We start from the raw sequence: 23,735 nt of genomic DNA, 5'->3' as shown, positions 1-23,735 counted from the left end.
GTGGTAGATGGAAATTCTCTTGCATTTAGAATACATAATTATAAATAGGATAAATGGAATAGTGAAAGACTAATAAGGTAATGTGAGTCACATAACACAAAAATAATTATTGAATCTCTCTCTACCCTAAATTAAAGTGGACTTGTTATAATAAATTTTGTTTACTAGATCTTTGCTGGAGAACATTGTCTGTTTATTATACTTTTAGTATAAGCTGAATGTTCATTCCTTGATACTGAACTCTGTTTTCCTTTGCTTATAAGTCAACTTAATTTCTACATAGTGTTGGAAACTAATTTCAAAAGTGAAAGGGTAATACTAAAAAGATAATATTAAATAGATTCATTGTTAAGCAAGGTGATACAAATATTGCTAAATACGAGTTTTATGATTACATTGAATTTTTTTATCCATTGTCTTCTTTCAAGGTCTACAAATAACTTACAAATAACTAGAGTTCTTTTCAGATACTATTTTATCTATTTGATTTGTACTGTAAGGCATATTCTGTGGTCAACATATGTGAGGACTGATGATACTGCATAATGTCAGATTGAAAGTGTACTTTGCACTTTTTTAGGAGACACCAGAATTTCTGTTTTACATAAATTGTACTCAGGCCAGGTGCAGTGGTTCACGCCTATAATCCAAGCACTTTGGGAGGCCAAGGTGGGAGGATCTTCTGAGTACAAGAGTTCAAGACCAGCCCAGGCAACATATAGTGAAACCCTGTCTCTAAAAAACATAGAAAAGAAAAAAAGAGCTGTATTCATAATGCAATTTTTAGGAGATGTGGAAATTATATCATCAAATAGTTTTTTTTTCCTTTTTGATAATTTCCCTATATGTTTGCACTGCTTGCATATCTCATATGATTTTTCACATGTATATCAAATATTTAAAACCTTTATTCAGCACTTGTTATGTATCAGAAACTGTGCTGGATTGCTGGATGCTCAACATTACAGTATCATTCATAAGTCTGTTTTATCCAGTTTGTTTTTTTTTTAAGGGAACAACACTTAGTCCAGTTTAGGGACTTGCCCAAGGTTTCACAGAAAGAAAATACAAGAACTGATACTCATAAAGAACTGTTTCTTCCCCTGATGCATGGCCCTGCCTGGCTAGTGGTGTAAAATATGACCACTTTCCAGCAAGAATGAAATTTTGAATTCTTTTCCTGAATTAATGTCTAGAAAATAGCCATATGATGAATACAGATGTAAGTAATCCAAAAATGACAATTTCACTCTAATTTTTTTATTTTCTGCTTACAATCATTACAAATCACAGATATTCAAACAATTAGTGGTATAATTAAATAAACGGAGTTGGGCCTGGAGGGAAGAAGAGAGTAGAGAGTATGAGAAATAAATGCCTGGGAGGGAAGAAGACAATAGTGAGTTTCAGAAAGAAATATCCACATCATTGAAGATGAGAAGGGACCTTTTAAGTACACAGGAAATAAACCCAGGATGATTAGAAGAGAAAGAGCAAAGGTGAGGAGCTCAAGTGGAGGTTTGAGAGGTTGGCAGAACATGGATTGGAGGGCTTTTTACAACAAGTTTGAGTATTCTGAATTGATGAAATCGATGGGAGTTTTTAAAGTGAGAGAACATCAAATTTGCATTTTTCAAAGGTCAATCCTGCTGCAAGGTGAAAGATGGATGGTAGGAAATCATGGGATGATGCAGAGAGATGATTTAACTATTGGTACACACAACAACGTGGGTGGACCTCAAAGCATTATGCTTAGTGAAAAAGTCTACCTCAATGGTTCCCTGCTGTATGATTTCATTTATATAACATCCCTGAAACAGTGAAACTATAGAGTTGTAGAACAGTTTAGTGGTTGCCAGGAGATAGGGATGGGGTGAGTAGTTGGTATGAATACAAAGGAGTAGCACAACACAATTCTTTCGTAGTGATGAAACAGTTCTGTATCTCGAATGTGGTTGTGGTTATACAAATCTACACATGAGATAAAATTGCAGAGAACTACACACATGCACACATGAATGGAGACTTTTTGAAATGGTGATGTATTAGTTTGCTAAGGCTGCCATAACAAAGTAACAGGCACTGGCTAGCTTAAACAACAGAAATTTACTGTCTCACCATTCTGGAGGCTAAAAGTCCAAGCTTCAACTGTCTGTAGGTTTGGTTTCTTCTGAGGCCTCTCTCCTTGTTTTGTAGATGACCACTGTCTCATTTTATCTTCACGTGGTCATCCTGATATGGTTTGGCTCTGTGTCACCACCCAAATCTCATCTCAAATTGTAATACCCACATATCAGGGGAGGGACCTGGTACATGACCATTAACTTGGGAGGTGATTGGATCCTGGGAACAGTTCCCCCATGCTGTTCTCATGATAGTGACTGAGTTCTCATGAGACCTGATGATGATTTTAAAAGTGTTTGGCAGTTACCCCTTCACTCTCTCTCTTGCTTGCTGTCATGTTAGACATGCCTTGCCTCCCCTTCACCTTCCGCCATGATTGTAAGTTCGCTGAGGCTTCCCTAGCCATGTGGAACTGTGAGTCAGTTTGACCAATTTGGTATAAATTACCCAATCTCAGGAAATATCTTTACAGCAGTGTGGAAACAGACTAATCCACATCCTTTTGCTGTGTAATCTATGTCCTAATCTCCCCTTCTTATAGGGACACCAATCATATAAGATTAGGGACCAACCATGTGACCTCATTTTACCTTAGTTACTTTTATAAAAGCTCTATGTCTCCAAATAAAGTCACATTCTGAAGTACTCAAGATTAGAACTTCAATGTATGAATTTTGGGGAAAGGGGAGCATAATTGAGCCCATAACAGGTGAAAACTGAATAATGTCTGCAGTCAAGTTAATGATCATATAATCAGTGTTTGTTTTTTGGGTTTTGTATATTACTATAGCTATAAAAGTCATTGTCATTGAGGGAAGCTGGACTATCTTTGCAACTTCCTGTAAGTCTATAAGTATTTTGAAATAAAATTTTTTTGAACAAGCTATTGTAGTAGAACAGACATATTAGTGTGAGAACAGTCAAAAGATGAAGTAGGGTGATCTCCTCTGGGTACATGAATGATCACATTTGTGAGTCCCAGTGTTAATATTTTGGAGTAAATCAAGGTTGTTTATGTTAGATTTCACTTATTTATCAACTATTATTTGACCCCTCTTCTGTGTCACATGCTGCTCAAGACATTGAGAGTTGTTGTCATGCAAAACAGCAACAGTCTCTGTCTTCATGGTGCTTTTGGGGTAAAATTTGGTCTGCAGAGTCTTACACAAATTTTTTACATTCCCCTGTATGAAGATCAGTCTATGCTTCCAAGAGGCTAAGGTATGAGTAGAATTCCATTATCACTCATTGACTCTTAAATTCTATGGGCCATCTACAATTATGATTCCAAAATAGTTTGATCTTCTTCATATTGTACATTTTAATATTGATTTAATATGTCCCTTTAAGTTTTTTTGAAAAGATTGTTATATTCTTTATGCCCCAATTTTCTATCTTCTGAAATGTTGAAATATCATAGAGTAGGCAAGAGAATTTGAAGAAATATTTTTCTCTCTTTAGAACTCTCCTGAAACAGAGTTGACAATATATTGGCATAATCTGAATTTGATTATAATGTTATTATATAATATTACTGAATAACATTATGTGTTACTGAATAACATATTGTGTGTCAGTATTACTAAAATAAATAGAAGAATTCTCATTGATCCTCTGGACAGATTTCCCTAAGCAATTTGCTGCTTTGACCCATTTATTACTACAGGTTGTATATCCCTTATCTGAAATGCTTGGGACCAGAAATGCTTCAGATTTCAGACTTTCTCAGATTTTGGAAGATTTGCATATACATAATGAGATATCTTGGAGGTAGGATCCAAGTCTAAACACGGAATTAATTTATGTTTTATAGTTACTTTACACATGTAGCCCAAAGGTAATTTTACACAATATCTCTAATAATTTTGTGCACACATCACATGTGGTCAGGTGTGGAATTTTTCACTGGTGACATCATGTTGGCACTCAAAAACTTTTGGATTTTGGAGCATTTCCAATTTTGGATTTTCAGTTTAGGGATGCTTAACCTGCACTTGTGGAAAGCAAGACTCCATATTCTTAAAAAGAAAACAATCAAGAGAAAGCAAAATTGGGAGGTCTTCAGGTCTTTATTACTCTATTAATTAATTAATTATTATTATCTGAAACACCGTCTCATTCTGTCACCCAGGCTGGAGTGCAGTGGCACAATCATAGCTCACTGCAGCCTTGAACTCCTGGGCTCCAGAAATCCTCCCACCTTAGCCTCTCGAATAGCTGGGACTACAGACATGCGCCACCATGCCTGGCTAATTTTTTTAAAAATTTTAGTACAGACGGGGGCTCTTGCTATGTTGTCCAGGCTGGTTTCAAATTCCTGGGCTCAAGCAATCCTCATACCTCAGCATCCCAAATTCTTGAGATTATAGGCATGATCCACCATGCCCAGCTACTCTATTAATTTAAAAGGCTTGGTGGGTGGGCTTGGTTGGCCATAATAGTAGAAAGAAAATAAAGTGGTGCATAAGTGATTGAGGAGAAGTTACTAAGTCCTCAACCTACAGACTAACTGAAAATATTTGTCTTAGAGATAAACATCCAGAATTCTCTTTCCAAATCCATATTAAAAAATACATTGTCCTGATTACTCAACCACTTAGTCATTAGTTCCAAATAGGTGATTCCTGTTCTTTCTTTTATTTCTAGAGGAAAGTAATTATGAATTAGTGGTATCTATACAAATACTTAAGGTTCCTTGAGACACTAGATCTATAATTTCTGATTCTAGTATTATGATGACTAAAAATATGCAAGTTAAAATTTAAAACTCATTAAGTTTTGTTATAAAATTTAGTCTGGAGTGTTCATCAAATTTTTAATTCAAATTTATCAAAGTCACAGTATAATTCAAACATAGTAGTATATATAGATCTTCTGAAAATATACTTTTCAAAATAAATTACAGATATTTATTTTGTCACTCACCCATTATGCATGTATTGAGTACTTACTACAAGGCAGGTAGTATAAGGAAAACAAAGTGGAATGCCAAATTTCCTTGCACTTAAGAAGAACTGTAGAGTTTACATGTGGTTGTGGTAGAATGACTTAATTTATCTATCAAGTATATACTCTGTACACTGATTATTAAGTGATTTAGAAGGATTTACAATTTTTTTGTGGTTTCACTTGAATTCAGGAATCATTTATATTGCCAATTATGCAGCTCTTTCTTTTTTGTTATTTAAATTACTTGAAAAAAATGAAATGTTTAATGGCCTCACCAGTCTTAGAAAATTCAATGAGTCTCATTATTAGATAGTCACATTGAAGAGTCAAGCTTTAACTCTACAACCCACGATAAAATTAGACTCCTCAAGGAGTCTCAAGCTCTTTGAGGAAAGGGGACTTGTTTTATTCAACCATGTATTCCCATTGTAGCACCTAGTTGGATCTCCTGTCTGTTTCATCCTTATGTTTATTTGATGAAAAATCAATACTAAAATTTTTTTAAAGACATATTTTGAGATATGTTACTTGAAAAGTAATATAATCTCCTTTGTGTTCCAGACTCTAAATATAAACAACAAAACAAATAATCAAAATAGGGCCTTACATTTTATCTGTTTATTAGAAATGAACACATGTAACAAAGATGAATGCATATTTATTCTCTAAGCATCTGTAATAGATCGAAGTTACCAGAATTGCATTCTTAAAAAGAAAAAAACTTGAAGCTTAAATTATAGGCTTGTTTTTACTGTTCACTTTAAATTTTCTATTTCCAAACATGGAGGATAACTTTCTTTTTCTTTTTTTTGGAAACGGAGTCTGGCTCTGTCGCCCAGGCTGGAGTGCAGTGGCGCAATCTTGGCTCACTGCAACCTCCATCTCCCAGGCTCAAGCAATTCTTCTGCGTCAGCCTGCCGAGTAGGTGGGATTACAGGCGCATGCCACCATGCCCGGCTAGTTTTTGTGTTTAAGTAGAGATGGGGTTTCCCCATTTTGGCCAGACTGGTCTCGAACTCCTGACCTCAGGTGATCTGCCTGCCTTGGCAGCCCAAAGTGCTGGGAACACAGGCGTGAGCCACCACGCCTGGCTAATTTTATTTTTCTTGAATTTATTTTAACTTCATACTTACGCATAACTGAATCTTCCACAACATTTATATTCTGGTATCCCTTTATCATCATAGGTAAATTACAGTTCACAAGTTAATATAAAAATATGTGTCACTAGAAATATTAGGCAATAACTTCAGTAACTAGTTAACAATGATGACAAAACTCGAGAAAATAAAATACAATATTGAGGCTAGCCCTAAGAAAAGACTCTAAATCTATACCAATTCAACTACTTATGCCCTTGGTATGTTTTGCTGTTCACTGAGAAATCAGTCAACTCTGATTCAGTTGAACTGAATCTCCCAGTTTGTTTCTTTATTTGTTTTTATGTTTTTCTCACTGCCAAAGTTTATTTGACATTTCCATTAATTAAAACTTTTAGCAATTTCACAGTTATGAGAACACTAACATAATTGTATTAACATTTTCATACTGTTCGAGGTCAGTATATTGGTTGTTTCAAGTTTAAACAAGTAATAATAATTGAAATGGAACTATAGAAGAATTTGTATAAGAAGGACAAATTCATTTCACTACAATGAAGAAGCAAACATTAGTTCAATTCAACCAACAATGACTGAAGGGCTACCATGTGCCAGTGAGTATCATGGTATCCATACTCAAAAGGTGGCATCCATACTCAAAAGGTGGCATACACCGCCACCTCTCTCACACCCCCATGCTGCATTATGTATGTATATATCCATATCATTCTAATTGTCATTATCACCATTACCACCACAGATGTTTAGCTAAATAGGTACATTGACTCCTCTCCCATTCAGTCACTCTTCAACACAACAACTCAAGTGATCCTATTAAGTGAAAGTTGTATGACATCATTTCTCTGCTGAAAGCCTTCCAGTGGCTTCCCACACCACCCAGAGTAAACTCCAAAGTTCTCACCTTGGCCTGTCAACACCCATATGCTGTAGCCCCCATCACCTCTCTGTCCTCATTTCACACTGCCTTTCATATGGCTCACATACTGTGCTCCAGCCACATTGCCACCTCATTGTGTCTAGACCTTTGCAGATGCTATTCCCTCTGCTTAAAAAGTTATTTACATCCCTCACTTTGCCTCTTTTATCAAAATCTTTATTGTCATCTTAACAGTCAGGCTATGCTTGACACCGACATAATACTTGCAGCTGAGCATGGTGGCTCACGCCTATAATCCCAGCACTTTGGGAGGCCGAGGTGGTGGATTGCTTGAGGTCAGGAGTTCAAGACCAGCCTGACCAACATGGTGAAACCCCGTCTCTACTAGAAACATACACACACATAAAATTAGCTGGGCATGGTGGCAGGTACCTGTAACCGCAGCTACTGGGGAGGCTGAGTCAGGAGAATGGCTTGAACCCAGGAGGCAGAGTTTGCAGTGAGCCGAGATTGTGCCACTGTCCTCCAGCCTGGGCATCAGAGTGAGACTCCGTCTCAAAAAACAAAACAAAGCAAAAAAATTTGCAAGTCGCCTCCCCCAACACAGCCTATCCCCTTCCTCTGCTTTTCTTCTTCTTCTTATCCTTAGCACTTCTTAATATCTAATATAATGCATGTTTTTACTTTTATCCTATTTATCATCTGTCTCTCCTACTAATGTAAGCTCTATAAGCACAGAGATTTTTATTTTTGGTTGTTTTCATTGCTTACTTCTGTATCCCCAGCACTTAGGATAGTAGTTGGCATGTGGTAAGCAATCAGTAATTCTTGGTTGAGTTAAGGAATAAATAACAATATTACTACTATTAGGAAACATTTATTAAGCTATTATTCTCTGCCATATACTTTGCTAGGTACTTTAAATGCATATTTCCATTATTCTCCTCAAATAAATACAAGTATATTATTATCTCCATTTAGCAGATGAAAAAAATCTAAGGCACAGAGAGGCATTACAATTTGTCCAAGGTTACATCGCTTTTAAATGATGGAGTGTTTATTTCATATATTGTAAGAAGATATGTCTGTTACTACTACAGTTTTTCTTTAATTCTAATAGTCTCATTATTTTACCCTTAAACATCTCATGAGTTGGGATGTGCCTAACCATTGAAGGCACGTCAGAGTTAAATTGACAGCTTTTTTTTTTCTTTCTAAGTGGTACATAGAATAATTGATGATGTTGTAGTGTCCGTAAGATACAGTTTACTAAGTTTTCTTGAGGGTAGTACTCTTTGCTTCATCTCTGAATCCCCGATGCCCAGCACAATGTGTAATGCAAGACAATTACACAATGTGTAATGCAAGACAATCAATAAATATAGGCTGAATGAACAGAGTTTGTGTATTTCTCCTCTTTTTATTTTCTATCTTCTTTGGTAGCTTTTTCCATAAGGCTTTTTAGAGAAGGCTTCCATGAGAGCAAGGAACATAATAATTATTATTCAACATTTTATTCCCAGTACAATGCCTGTCACATGATAGTTGATTAATAAATATGGATGGAATAAATTAATCTTATAATTCCCAGAGCTGAGCTCTCTCACAGGCATATAACATATGCCATATTCTGATACTTTTTTTTTTTTTTTTTTTTTTTTTTGAGACGGAGTCTCGCTGTGTCTCCCAGGTTGGAGTGCAGTGGCGCGATCTCGGCTCACTGCAAGCTCCGCCTCCCAGGTTCATGCCATTCTCCTGCCTCAGCCTCCCAAGTAGCTGGGAGTACAGGCGCCCGCCAACACGCCCGGCTAATTTTTTGTATTTTTAGTAGAAACGGGGTTTCACCGTGTTAGCCAAGATGGTCTCGATCTCCTGACCTCGTGATCCGCCCGTCTCGGCCTCCCAAAGTGCTAGGATTACAGGCGTGAGCCACCGCGCCCGGCCATATTCTGATACTTTTTAAAAATTACTTCAAACCTTTATCAGTTCATCAGAAAATATGGGTACATATAGGTTCTTGAGTCAAACTGCCTGCATTAAAATTCTGGCTCTACCACTTGTGAATGCTATGAGATTGGGAAATTTATGCAACCTCTCTGTGCCTCAGTTATGCATGTAGAGCTTTAGAACACTGCCTGGTACATAATAAATGCTCAAGAAATGCCAGAGATTATTTCACACTATTGTTTGCTCGTTGTTTATTGACTTATTTGTATGCTGAACACTATAGCAAGCTTTCTGGAATCAACAGTTTTTTCCTTAGGTGGTCCTGAATCCTTACTTAGGGGATTTAAACTGCCGTAAACAAAAATAAATTAGCTCTATAAAGATTACTTCCTCTACTCTCAACTGCAGTGAGCAGGCTGCTTTCTTTTATTATTTATTTATTTATTTATTTGAGACAGAGTCTCGCTCTGTCACCCGGGCTGGAGTGCAATGGCGCGATCTTGGCTCACTGAAACCTCTGCCCGCCGGGTTCAAGCAATTCTCCTGCCTCAGCCTCTGGAGTATCTGGGATTACAGGCGCCTGCCACCACGCCCGGCTAATTTTTGTATTTTTGGTAGAGACAGGTTTTTGCCGTGTTGGTCAGCCTGGTATGGAACCCCTGACCTCAAGTGATCCGCCCACCTCGGCCTCCCAAAGTGCTGGGATTATACGCGTGAGCCACCACGTCCGGCCAAGACCCAACTCTTAACTGTAATAACTTGGAATATTAAGAACCTGAACTTGATCCATAAGAAAACAGCCTGGCCGGGCACTGTGGCTCACGCCTATAATCCCAGCACTTTGGGAGGCCCAGGCGGGTGGATCACTTGAGGTCAGGAGTTCAAGAACAGCCTGAACAACATGGCGAAGCCCCGTCTCTACCAAAAATACAAAAGTAGTCTGGCGTGGTGGTGCATGCCTGTAATCCCAGCTGCTCAGGAAGCTGAGGCAGGAGAGTCGCTTGGCGCGCGCCTGTAATCCCAGCTACTCAGAAGCTGAAACAGGAGAATCGCTTGAACCCAGGAGGCGGAGGTTGTGATGAGCTGACGTCGCGCCATTGAATTCCAGCCTGGGCAACAAGAGTGAAACTCCTTCTCAGAAAATAAAAATAAATAAATAAATGAAAACAGTGGGTCTCCTTAGCAGTGCCCATGTTGTTCCATTGTTCTACTTATGAATTTGTAACCTTTGGAGAATTACTGAATCTCTTCGAGACTCAGTTTTGCCATCTGTAAAATAATGATAATTAATAGTGCCTTCTAACAGATTTGTTGTCCTAATTAAATGAGTTAGTCCTTGTAAAGTGTTCAGAATATTGCCGGGCCCATAATAAGTGCTCAGTAAGTTCCCAGCAGGTCTGGACCATAGTAACGCCTATAAAAGCATATGTGAGCAGTATTTGGGACAAATTAATTTCCAAATCCATTAAAATTTTTACATATGTTCACATATGTGTTAAAGTTTCAATAGCATTGTCCTAGTGGAAAGGGATAGATTTTAATAGACCTGGATTAGAATCATGGTCCTATCAATTATCAGCTATGTAAGCTCGGGGGAATTATTTAATTTAACCTATTTCATCTCTGAAATGAAGATGAGTATGCTTACCCAAAACTTGTTGGGAGTACTAAATTAGACAGCACATATGTAAAACATTCAGCACAGTTTCTGGCGTGGTAGGGGCTAAATATGCACCAGATAATATAAATAAATGCCCCCAAAATCTTATATTTTTGCTTATCTTATATGATAAAGCCACTACAATTTTGTGTTTATTTAAACAGATAGCTTCCTCAATATCCTTGCCATGAAAGAACTACAAAGTATAAATGAATCCAATTACCAAAATAAATATGCTTTCGTATTGCTGATAGTCTGTGGAGTTTCACTATCTCGGGAGGCCATGGAGCCAAGTATTAAAATGAATTCTGAAGAGAATTAGATAATTTCATGACCGATAATGTGAATGCTTCTTTTTAAAAACTAGATGTAATCAAGTCTGCTGCCACCAACTGATAGCCATGGGGTTTCAGGCAGAATTTCCTCTTTCTACCCAGGGCACTGCACAAGTAGCCAAAAGCTACTGACAGCATTGTTATGGTTTCAGTTTTCTTATTTCCTCTATTAGACCCTTGGGAAGGTTTCTTCAGTAGTGGACTTTGGATGTAAATGAACACTTAAAGGGTGGGGAGAAGGAAATGCTTCTGTAGTCAGTCAAAAGATTGTCTACTAGAGTGAAGTTAGCACAAAACAAAGATTTGTAAAGGGAAAACCATGAAGAAAGGTACATATTTAGAGAGGAAAGGAAAATATGAAGGAGAATAAAAAAGAAAATTAATACATTTTATGAGTAGAAGATAAACCTTTCTTCTCTTGTGAAGTTTAGACTACGTTTATTTGTTTGTTTGTTTGTTTGTTTGTGACAGAGTCTCGCTCTGTCGCCCAGGCTGTAGTGCAGTGGGGCAACCTGGGCTCACTTCAACCTCTACCTCCTGGGTTCAGGCGATTCTCCTGCCTCAGCCTCCTGAGTAGCTGGGATTACAGGCGCCCACCACCATGCCTGGCTAATTTCTTTTTTTTTTTTTTTTTTGTATTTTTAGTAGAGACAGGTTTAGCCATGTTGGCCAGGCTGGTCTCAAACTCCTGACCTCAGATGATCCGCCTGCCTCAGCCTCCCAAAGTTCTGGGAGTACAAGCATGAACCACTACGCCCAGCCTTCTTTGCCTATTTTATTACTGATATCATCAGTGAGACTATAGACACCCACCACCATGCTCTGGCTAATTTTATTTACTTATTTATTTTTTATTTTTAGTAGAGATGGGGTTTCACTATGTTGGCCAGGCTGCTCTCAGACCCGTGACCTCAGGTGATCTGCCCTCCTCAGCCTTCCAAAGTGCTGCGATTACAGGCATGAGCCACTGTGCCCAGCCTAGACTATTTTTGATTGTATAATTTTATATTCTCTCTTATTAATTTTTTTAGAAGATGCCCATCCCAAATAATAAAAATATTTGTGATCAAGAATAGTAATGCTTTACTAGATTCTTTTTATTTCCTTCAGCTTCTTCTTAAAGTGTTAAGGAAGACTTATAATTATATAATGCAGGAACTCATTGAGAATGACATTTTTAATAGCAAAGTATTAAAAACATGGAATATGGAGTCAGAGAATGCCTGTTTAGTTACTACTTGTATGATTATAATTCACTTACTAGTTAAGCCTATATTTTCTCATTTTTAAAACTAGGAATATATAGTAATAATTACACATTTTTTTGGTCTGAATTAAATGAGATGATAGTGACTTTAAAATATTGCAAAATGGGCCAGGCGTGGTGGCCCACACCTGTAATCCCAACACTTTGGGAGGCCGAAGAGGGCAGATCATGAGATCAAGAGATCGAGACCATCCTGGTCAACATGGTGAAAACCCGTCTCTACTAAAAATACAAAAATTAGCTGGGCATGGTGGCACACACCTGTAGTTCCAGCTGCTCAGGAGGCTGAGGCAGGAGAATCACTTGAACCCAGGAGGTGGACGTTGCAGTGAGCCAAGATCGCACCACTGCACTCCAGCTTGGCAACAGAGTGAGATTCCATCTCAAAAATAAAAAATAAAAATAAAATAAAAAATAATTGCAAAATGTAAAGAACTTTACAAGTGTTTATTTTCATTGTTTTCTATTATTGTACTCCACAAGTTATAACTCATAATAGCATTCAAAATAATGTTTATTCTTTTCAAGGCAGGCTGAAGGAAAAAAATTAAATCAAATTCTAAGAAAGAAACGAGTTATGAACAGTAAATTTCAAAGGACAGGAGAATTAAAATTTTCTTTGGGAAATAAGATTATGAGGGTAAAATGCTAAGAAGGAGTTTTGTTTAGTTATTTTTATGAAAATACTAGTCCGTATAAGCACAATGAGCACAAAAACAGTGATGATATAAGGAAAATTGCAAAATTTTAATAAAATGTCATATGTAAATAGTCACTCAAACTTAATTTCTTTTAGACAATAACTTTTCTCTGATATACAAACACACAAAGCACTTATAACACATAGTTTTATTAAGCTAGCTATGTCATCAGGGTAAGATTCAATAACAGTATATATTGAAAAAGTGTCATATCGCCTCTCCATTGCTGGAATATAAACTCTCATAGCCTATAATATAGGCTAGAACTTTGCCAATCAGTGACTGTTCAGCAAATCTAGATTTTTTTCTCTTGTATTTAGCAATAAGATGAATCCTTTCTTGGGCGCTGGTGACAGCATGTCTATCACTAGGACCTATTCTGCCAAAAATTGACATTGAACAGAGCCTGCAGTAGTCTTACATAGCAGTAAATGGAAGGGTGGGTATGGGGGATCAGGGACAGCCTTTAAAATCGATTGTAATTCTGCTTAAAGTTGAATGGAATGGTATGACCCTGCTTGTAGACATCTCTCTGTGGCACAGTTCCATGAAAATAAGTTCTATATTGATCCCTAACATTAGTATGTCTATTAAACTAAGTCCTTCCAATGTCTTTCATAACAAATTGAAGTTTTTAAAAAATATCGTATCATTGTTATTGCTTCATAAGAGTATATTCACTTTAAATCTAATTGTTCTGAGATAGGATCATTTGGGGGAGAGGGAGCTTTGTTTTCTTCCGGAATATTTCCACTTTGTCTAATGGACAATGTAAAATGCATTTAAGAAATAATTTTTTCAGTCTGTTAATTGTACACACTCTTAACCACCCCATTTGCTTGTCCCACTTTATCCTTTCTCTTATTTTGTGATGCTTCTCTTTTTGTGGGATACTATATTCTCCACTGCCTTCTTGACCTAGTCCTGATGTTCACCTACCTTTACTGAGAGCTCATTTACTCCTAGTCGGGCACAATACTAAAAGCTAAGGAATTAATCCTAACAACACATATTAGTGTATAACCCAGTCTTGGTAAATTTGGAAAGGCTTCTTGATAGAAATAACATCCAAGCTAAGCTGAAAGGATAAATAGGAGTTAGTTAGCCAGGTGAAAATGGGGGCAAGAACACATTGCAGGATGTGCAAAGGCCCTGAGGCAGAAAGAACAGGGTGCAGCTGGGGAACCACTGGTAATTTTCTATGGTTTAAAGAATATACTTAAAAATGAGGAAGCATTATAATGAGCTGGAGAGAGAAATTCATGAAGGGCTTGGGCATCAAGAAAACAATTCAGCTTTTGTTTGAAGGGCAGACAGAAACCATTTAAGCACTTTAATCAGTAAACTAACATATTCCAACTTACACTCTAAGAGTATCTCTGGAAAAAGGTAGAGAATGATTTGAATAGGGTAATTTTAGAAAAAAAATAAAGAAAGAACATTAATTTTCATTACATGGTACTGGTGCTGTTGTTAAATTATGTTTGGTTTGATTCTATTATCTTTAAATATCTGAAATCTAAACCATTTAAATAGAGGATAAAGATATATTATTAAACCCATGCTAAAATACATATATCACACAGCAAGCAAAAATCTTGTGGTGGTGTGCCATGGCCCGCTGTGCATGATTTGTGCAGTTGAGACAATAGGCTGGAGAAATCTTGTGCTACATGTGTAACTGTGTAGTTTGTCATAGTGAAAATGATTGCTGAACAAATCTTTTCACCTCCCAGAGAGTTATATGCTGATTAAAATAGCTAATCAAAGAAAGGTACATTCATTTAGAAAGTATTCGTCAGTACCTACATAATCCTCAAGAAGGGAAAGAAGACAATTGAAAAACAGAGCTTCTATTTTACAATTAATTCTTACTCTAGTTCAGAGGCATCCTGAAAAAGTTCATTTGAGCATGAGATTATTTAACTAATAACAGGTAACTGCTATGAATCTCCATTTTTACATGATCAAACTAAAGAAGACAAAGAAGAAATAGCAATGCTTTGTTTGAAACAAAAACTGTAGCCCATTATCAATGAAAAGATTATAGTCCCTGTCAAAAAATTAAAAGTTGCTGAAAACGGTCCCTTCAGAAGTACAAATGAGAACTGGCATTATTTGAATTAAAGGAGTTGGAGAAAATAGTTGGAGTTAGCTTTTAACTATTGCCTTACTACTTCCCTATCTTAGTTCATTGTCTACTACTGTAACAATACCCAAGACGGGGTAATTTATAAAAACAGAATAGTTTCTTATAGTTCTAGAGGCTGAGAAGTTCAAGGTCAAGGGGCCCACAACTGGCAAAAGTCTTCCTGCTGCATCATTCCATGGCAGAAGGCAGAAGGGCAAGAGAGCATACAGTTGGGGGGAGGGGCGGGGACAGGTGGGAGGGGGCCAAACACACATCCTCTTATCAGAAACCCATTTCCAAGATACCTAGCCCTCTCCCACAATAATGGCATTAATCCATTCACGAGGGCAGAGCCCTCAGGACTTAATTCCTTCATAAAGGTTCCACTTTTCAACACTCTTACACTGGGGATGAAGTTTCTAACACATGAACTTTGGGGGACGCATTTAAACTGTAGCATTCCCCATGTAGTATGATGTCAAAAAGGATTTTTTTGTCAGCTGGAAAAATAGCACAAAATGTTCTTACATCTCAGCAGTGACACCACTGACACACTTTTTTTAAGCTAATACTATCTAAAAATTTAGTTTTTAAGTTACTCAATTTTCTTTATTGTAGGTCATGTTTTCTTTTTAAAACATTTGATTTATTATATATGCAAATTATATATATTAGAGACATTTTTATTGTGTATAGTTTTAAGCTTTCAATTGCACTTAATATTTTGAAATATGTTATTGAATTTTATGTTGGGATTGTGTTATATGTTCAGTGTCAACTTTATTTTATGAATCACGAGCTTTGATTTGGCAAAAGTAAATATTGAAATGACTATATTGCCATTTTGCTCAGCTACTGCTTTCGTTAACAAAAAGTTGATGATGGGGAGCTGAACGTAGATAGTGATGATTAGAAAGAAAAAATAGATGGATTTCAAATAGAGGCATGAGACAGAATCAAAAAGACTTGGTTATTTGGGAGATATAGTATATGTGGAAGAAGGAGGGAAAATAAGACACTCTGCCTTCTTGTATGAAATTTGAGTAGATGCAATTCTGAACATTACCATTCATATGGAAAGGGACCATGAGAGAAAGAGAAGGAAAGTTGAGAAGAGAGGGAGGGAAAATAGAAGAAAGATGCAAAAGACACATAATAGATAGCATCACTTCAGAAAATACTACAATTTCAGTGATGAAATATTCAAAAATATCCCATCCCTTCACCATCTCTCTCCTGTTTCTTTGGAAGCTTTATATACACCAAATACATTGTGATGAACCTGGGGACCTCCTCGGGGCAGCGGAGGTGATGATATTTTAAGGGAAGTAGAAAGTGAATTACAAACAGCTAGAGACTCATATCAGAATGCCCTACATCTCCTTAAACATGAGTAATCTTGAATCAGACTAGAGCCAATATCCCTACAGTTTATTGCCAGTAAGTGAGGTTAAGAGTAGTTTCTAATCTTACAGCTAGGTATGCAGTCTGTGTACAGGAAGGACAAGCATACTCTTGCATTTCCATGATGAGAATATAAATATATTTTCCCAGAAAGATGATTCTTTGCAGTGGTTATTTCCATAGTATGCCTATTCCTTGGAAACATAGGTTCAATTACCTAACAAAGAACCCAACTATTTTATTTGGAACTTGGAATACATTTTCCCATTCAAAAAATCTTGTTAGAGGATAATTTAGGATTGTAACTATTTGGAAACTACTTATACTTTACATTAATGAAAATCAAATTTGAAAATTGTGTGAAGGTGAGTCAGTTCTAAGAGCAATAAAGTAGATCACTAAGTTACTCCAGTTTGTGTTTAAGGAGACTATATTCAGAATTGCTCTTTATTTTTTAGCTTGTCAGCAGTTTAATTTCTGTTTCCTTTTTTTTTTTGTCCTCTCACCTATTTACTGCATATTTAGAAATCCATATTGCACTTCATATGAAAATAAAATTTTATATATAGTTCTCCCTTCTATACAAAGTTTGATAATTCTAAGGAGAGGGCTTAAAGTTTTAATCATCTAATTGTCAAAAAGGCTGAGAGCATTAAGAAGCTTACTGAAGAGTTGAGTTGTGCTGTAATTTTGTTTCTGGGATTTGAGTTTCGAAGAACCCTTAAAAAGCCTGTGTTTGGCAGTGGTCAGATGGTTGTTTTGATACTGAAGTGGCATCCTGATACCTTGGTATTGGCTTATTTTTGGCACGTTTAAAATGAAAATCAGGTTGAGGACTTCTAGAGCTTTAAAGCTCTTTGAACTGTCAAATAAAAACAATTTCTAAAGTACTAGGACATCTTGAGGTCCTACTGTGAACAAGCAATGTAGGTGTTTTCTTTCTAATTTTATTTCAGATATCTCTACCACAGGACCTCTTGGCATGGGAAGCACTACCACCAGTACCACCCTTCGGACCACAACTTTGAGCCCAGGAAGGAGTACCACCCCGTCAGTGTCAGGAAGAAGAAACCGGAGTACTAGCACCCCATCTCCAGCTGTCGAGGTACTTGATGACATGACCACACACCTTCCATCAGCATCGTCCCAAATCCCAGCTCTCGAAGAGAGCTGTGAGGCTGTGGAAGCCCGAGAAATCATGTGGTTTAAGACTCGTCAAGGACAGATAGCAAAGCAGCCATGCCCTGCAGGAACTGTAGGTAAGTCTGTGCTAAAGCACTAAGTTAAAACTGTTGTGTTGCTTTGGCTTTATTTTCTAGTATTCTTTTCCTTTTCCTTCCTCCTTTCCTCCCTCCCTCCCTTCCTCCCTCCCTCCCTCCCTCCTTGTCCCTCTCTTTCTTTCTCCTTCCTTCCTTCTTTCTTTCTCTCTTTCTCTCTTTCTTTCTTCTTTCTTTCTTTCCTCTTTCTTTTTTTTCATTACAACATATTTTATTACTTCACATTTGACTAAATTCTGAACTCAGCTAAATTACAATTTAAAGCTATCTATTTTCCAGAGTTTGAAAACGTAACCTGATTAAGTCACAGGTAACCTGTGAGACCTGCACTTTGCCCTCATAGTTTCAGGTCTCTGGGTCAAGGTAAAGTTAGGCTGTAGATATACTGGCTACTCTAGAGGCTCAGCTTTTCTATACAGCAGTCCAGAGGGGATCACTTGTTTGCTGGGAGTTAGACTCATGCTTGTCACCAACCATCAGATATTGATTGCAGAAAATGAGGTTGAGGACTTCTATATTAGAAGATTATCATGGAAATGACCTAACATGTAACAAAAGAGAAAGTTTGACTCTCCTTTTTATCAGCCATTGTAGTTGTCCTCTGATGGTCGAAGGCTCTTAACACTGTCAGGGACCATGCTGCAGGAGTCAACCTGGCACTCACTCATGCATCCACCAGAGAACAATCCTGCATTGTTTCCTCTAGGGGATAGATAAGAACTCAATATTACTTTGCCTTTTTTTTTGAGACGGAGTCTCACTCTGTCGCCCAGGCTGGAGTGCAGCAGCATGATCTCGGCTCACCCTCCGCCTCCAGGGTTCAAGTGATTCTCCTGCCTCAGCCTCCTGAGTAGCTGGGATTACAGGCGCCCACCACCATGCCCGGCTAATTCTTTTTTGTATTTTTAGTGGAGACAGGTCTCACCATGTTGTCCAGGCTAGTCTCAAACTCCTGACCTCAGATGATCAGCCCGCCTCAGTCTCCCAAAGTTCTGGGAGTACAGGCATAAGCCACTGCGCCTGGCCTTCTTTGCCTATTTTATTACTGATATCATTCATAATATCTTCACCTGTTAACCATATTATTATTTATTTTGCTTAAGCAAAGGTATTCTGATTTTCTTATTGTTACATACATTGGTATTCGTAAATGAATACTTGGCACATTTGCATTATTCTCTAAAATATGTAAATAAGAGAAATTCACAACGTATGTCACCCAGCATTCTCAGGGACTTTCTCCTTGGGTATTATTGATTTGTATTTTATAAAAAATACACTTTTTTCCAGCAAAATATTTTAAAATATTCAAAAATACTCATTTTATTTAGGAAAAAGAGGGAGAATGTTTACTTGTAAAGTTTTCTGTGATCCTGGAATCAGAGAACAGTTGGAAACCATCTTTTTTCTTAGCTCTGTTTTCTTGGTTGTGGTCTCAGTTCCTTTACTTCTAAAAGAAAAATAATAATAGCCCCCTACTGCAGACCGTTGTTTTGAAGATTAGTGAAACACTTTATTTGAAAGCACTTTGCTCTACAGAAATGTGTCATTATTTTTCAGTGACAATTGGAAAAGATATTTTCTGAAGCCCTCAGGGATTACTGTCAATACACCCCAGTCTCATTTTTACCCATCTGTGTCCATTCTGTTATGCCTTTGTCTAGGCCGCCACAGTCTCTCACTTGAATTATTGCAATAGCTTCCTCACCATCACGCCATTACTCTCTGAAATTCATCTTCCATGTTTCTGCCAGAGATATCATTCCAAAACTCAAATTTGCTCATCATCTATCTCCTCTGTTAATATTCTCATTGATTTTTCCGGCACCCACAAATGATAGACAAGGGAGTTTATGATCTGGTTTACTTTTCTACTTTCATTAAATACAACTCCCCAGTCCAGTAGACCCCAGTTCAAAAAAACTTGAAGTTTCCCAAAGAACATATATTTTTCCACCTGGAATGTCCTTTTCCACCTTGTTTTTTTTTTCTGAAAAACCTGCACACTTATTTTAAGACTCAACTGCTACCTTGCCTCTACAAAGTCAAGCACTAACCTCCATGGAGGCACATATCACATCATCTCACCCATGAAATTCTTTAAAAACAGTCCTCGGCTGGACACGGTGGCTCACGCCTGTAATCCCAGCACTTTGCGAGGCCAAGGCGGGCAGCTCACGGGGTCAGGAGTTTGAGACCAGCCTGGCCAATATGGTGAAACCCTGCCTCTACTAAAAATACACAAATTAGCCGGGTGTGGTGGGGGATGCCTGTAGTCCCAGCTACTTGGGAGGCTGAGGCAGGAGAATCACTTGAACCCGGGAGGCAGAGGTTGCGGTGAGCCGAGATCTTGCCACTGCACTCCAGTCTGGGCAACAGAACAAGACTCCATCTCAAAAAATAATAATAATAATAATAATAATAATAGTCCCCATACCTAATGTGGCTGCCACAAATGCTTCAAACATATTGTATGTTTTTGTTTGGAGTACTACATTTCTCTAGTGCTAAACGCTTACTGGCACTGTATCTGGTGTTTTAATAAACATTATATCAATTTAATTATCTCATTTTTACCTTTGCTTATTTTAAAATATACCATGGATGTGAAGTCATTCTAAGAAAAAGAAACAGATACATTTCTCTCATTATTATAGGTGTATCAACTTATCTATGCCTTGCTCCTGATGGAATTTGGGATCCCCAAGGTCCAGATCTCAGCAACTGTTCTTCTCCTTGGGTCAATCATATAACACAGAAGGTAAATCTTGTGACTGACAAGAAAGTCTTTGCTAAAACTATATCATCTGTTGTTGATGATAGCTGTTGGAAATAAAACAGTCAAGAATTCTTTTAAAATCAATGTAGAAAATTTCACATTTAATGACAACCTCTAATATGTTATGAGCTAATTCTAGAATTTTGTTGTTTTTAAAGTGCAAATCCATGAATTTCTTCTTATATTGCTTATAATAATTTTATTATTAATAAAATTTCTATGGTATTGTGCACTACAGCTATAAAAGTCCAAGAGGCATTATACATTAAGCAAGTAAAAGTTTCTAGCATATATACTTAAGAGTTTTCTTGTGGAAATAATTATAATTTTTCAAAGTCTACCTTTGGAATCTTAAGCCATCTGATAAATATTCTGTAACCTAATCATTTATCAATGTTAAAAATATACACATGTGTGACAGAATCTTGCAGACTCAAATTTTGAGGGCTTATTTGGTTGCAATATGTTGAACATTTTTATTATTAATGCACTGTGGGGCTTTGAATTGATTTCATTACAAACAGAGACCAGATGTGCATTTATGCCAAAAGGGTTATGGGATGAATCCTTATTATAGCAATTTATGTGGATTTATGCACTCCTAAAATGGAGAGTCCTTCTATGGCACATTAGCTATGCTGAGGAATTTCTGAGAGAGATTTTCCCGAGAAATATTACAAATGTTGGCCTTACTAAAAGCCTGCCTGTGCCATTTGCTCTTTTCTCTATTTGTTTTTAACCAGACTTATCCTCAATAATATACTGTATAATAATCCATAAATATCTACCCAGTAGATCATTTAGCAGATGAGCCATAACTATCTATTTACCCTAAATCATGGAAGAATAGTGGTTATATTGACTCTAGTTACCCTCTTACATATGCATCTCCGTACTTGTTGCTATTCATAATGATGCTTCTCCAGTTTCAGCACTGTTCCTGCCACAGTTTTTATGTCCTTTGATTTTATTACAGTGTAGCTCAGACCCCTGGGCAAATAACTCTTGCTGGATGTGATCAGATTAAGAGATCAGTAGCATATCTCCCTACATTAGCAATTCTTTAAAAACAGTCCCTAGATACTTAGCCCAGGGGTGAATATAAATTCAATAATAATTCTTCTAGAAGGCTGAATGTTTTCACGATAATTTCTGAATATAGTTGGACGATTTTATTGTAGAAATTACTAGGTGACTTTAACTGATAATGATGCTTAATTCTTTTCTTTTCTCTGCAGCCCAGCTAATCTTAGGACAAAAGATAATTCCTTTCAAAGACCAGACAGCTGTTGTCCATCTGATTTATGGACAGGATGTTTTTGTTTTGTAAAAAAATACCTCCTATTCTTCCAGTGCATTTTGTTTCATCCTGTAGAGTCTGTAAAACTATGTTATGTGATCATTATATTTAAACTTAAAGAACTTAGTTGATTGGAACTTATTGAAAAAACCTTAGATTGATTACTCAAAAATTTATAAAATCTTAAAAAGTGTAACAAGAGGCTTTTGAGCATTCTGAATCAGCTTATGTAACTTGTCCAAGGTCAGTGGTGGAGCTAATATTTTAGTTGAGATTACCTTCATCAAGACATCATACTTAACCACAACACTGGTTAAACCATGGATAGCTTATGATTGGCTTCATAGCCTTACACTCAGTTACCTATGCTGTCCCTCTGAACTCTGCCTACTCTTTTACTTGGTTGTGTCCCTTATGCCTCCAAATATTTATGCTACTCATTGACTATAAATGATAGTTGAGCAGGTTTCTTTACCACAAAACTCTAACACTTTTAAATATTAGTATTGAAAACTTCAAGAATCTGTTGTAGTGTTCATAGGATTATTTGTCTATATTTTATCCCCCACCTCCCCAGCTGTCTTTCATAGAATTCATCCCTTTTCTCATCTCCTTCCTCTCATTGTAATACCTGTCTAGTACCATAGTCCACACAGATGGAACACTTGAGGAGGTTTTGTTTACAATGGTATTGGGGCAGTAAAGGCAAACTGCAAGGGATTGAGCAGAAACCCAGAGCTTGTAGCAGGGAAGGAGCTGTTCCCAACCCCAGGCCTGTAGGGTACCAGATCAAAGGAGTGACCAAAAATAAGGAGCAATTTGTCCTTGGGAAGAAAGATGATCTTAAGGCAAGGGACACAGCTTAGCCCCAGGTGGCCTTTCAGAAAGGAATCCAGGAGAATGAATACCCTGACCTTACTTACCCTCCACCCTCCATTTACCTGTCAAGCGACCCCACTGGCCAAACCCAACCAGAAGCCAAAGAAGGACACACTTAGTGACTATCATGTAAGTCCACCACGTAGGGCAGAAGGCAGGATGGAGGAGGGTAGAGAGTAGCCCTGAACTAGCAAATGGAAGGTACCCAACATAGTCCTTGGCTTTTCTCCACTCCCTTCTCTCACCCTTCTTCTTTTTCCCATTGAATCAGCATTGTTGTCTAAGGTAAATACCCATGGCTTATCATCTAGAGCCAAGAAGATTAAGGACACAGACACACACAAGGAGTGAGTTTAGGAGCAGAGGTTTAACAGGCAAAAGAAGAGAAAGGAGAACAACTCTCTCTCTTGTGAGAGAGAGAGGGGCTCTAGAATGGGAATTCTGGCCCAGAGTGGTAGTGCACCAGATTTTATAGGCAGGCTTGAGGAGATGGTGTCTGATTTATGTAAGGCCCAAGATTGGCTGGACCAGGTGTGATGTTTACACAGCCTGCCGGGAAGACTGGAAGGCTAGAAATCTCACCCTAATCTTTTTTTTTTTTTTTTTTTTTTTTTTTTTTTTTTTGAGATGAAGTCTTGCTCTGTCACCCAGGCTGGAGTGCACTGGCACAATCTTGGCTCACTGCAACCTCCGACTCCCAGGTTCAAGCAATTCTCTTGCCTCAGCTTCCTGAAGCTGGGACTACAGGCGCACACTGCAACACTTGGTGAATTTTTTGTATTTTAGTAGAGATGAGGTTTCACCATGTTGCCCAGGCTGGTCTCAAACTTCTGAGCTCAGGCAATCTGCCTGTCATAGCCTCCCAAAGTGCTAGGATTACAGGAGTGAGCCACCATGCCCCACCACCCTAATCTTATTATGCAAATAGGCTTTCCACTTGGCAGGCCATGTTGCCTGCTCCTTACTGTACACATGGCTGGGAAA

General features: G+C 37.6%; 1 protein-coding gene across 30 annotated transcripts in view; it reads left to right on the top strand.

Annotated features, from left to right (window-relative positions):
• ADGRL3 (adhesion G protein-coupled receptor L3) overlaps positions 1-23,735 on the top strand; it is an 861,253-nt gene that overhangs the window by 669,276 nt on the left and 168,242 nt on the right. For 21 of the 30 annotated variants that reach the window (XM_057302095.2, XM_057302097.2, XM_034958747.4 and 18 more), the window contains 2 exons: positions 17,473-17,775; positions 20,451-20,554. In XM_057302095.2, coding sequence (XP_057158078.2) covers positions 17,473-17,775; positions 20,451-20,554 — 407 coding nt within the window. The remainder of the gene's footprint in view (positions 1-17,472; positions 17,776-20,450; positions 20,555-23,735) is intronic. The other 9 variants (XM_055111509.2, XM_055111505.2, XM_055111504.2 and 6 more) reach the window with 1 other exon arrangement.

This window comes from Pan paniscus, chromosome 3 (assembly GCF_029289425.2).
Source record: "Pan paniscus chromosome 3, NHGRI_mPanPan1-v2.0_pri, whole genome shotgun sequence".
Taxonomy (NCBI): Eukaryota; Metazoa; Chordata; class Mammalia; order Primates; family Hominidae; genus Pan; species Pan paniscus.
The sequence above is the reverse complement of the archived record's forward strand: the minus strand, read 5'-3'. Positions and strand labels throughout refer to the sequence as shown.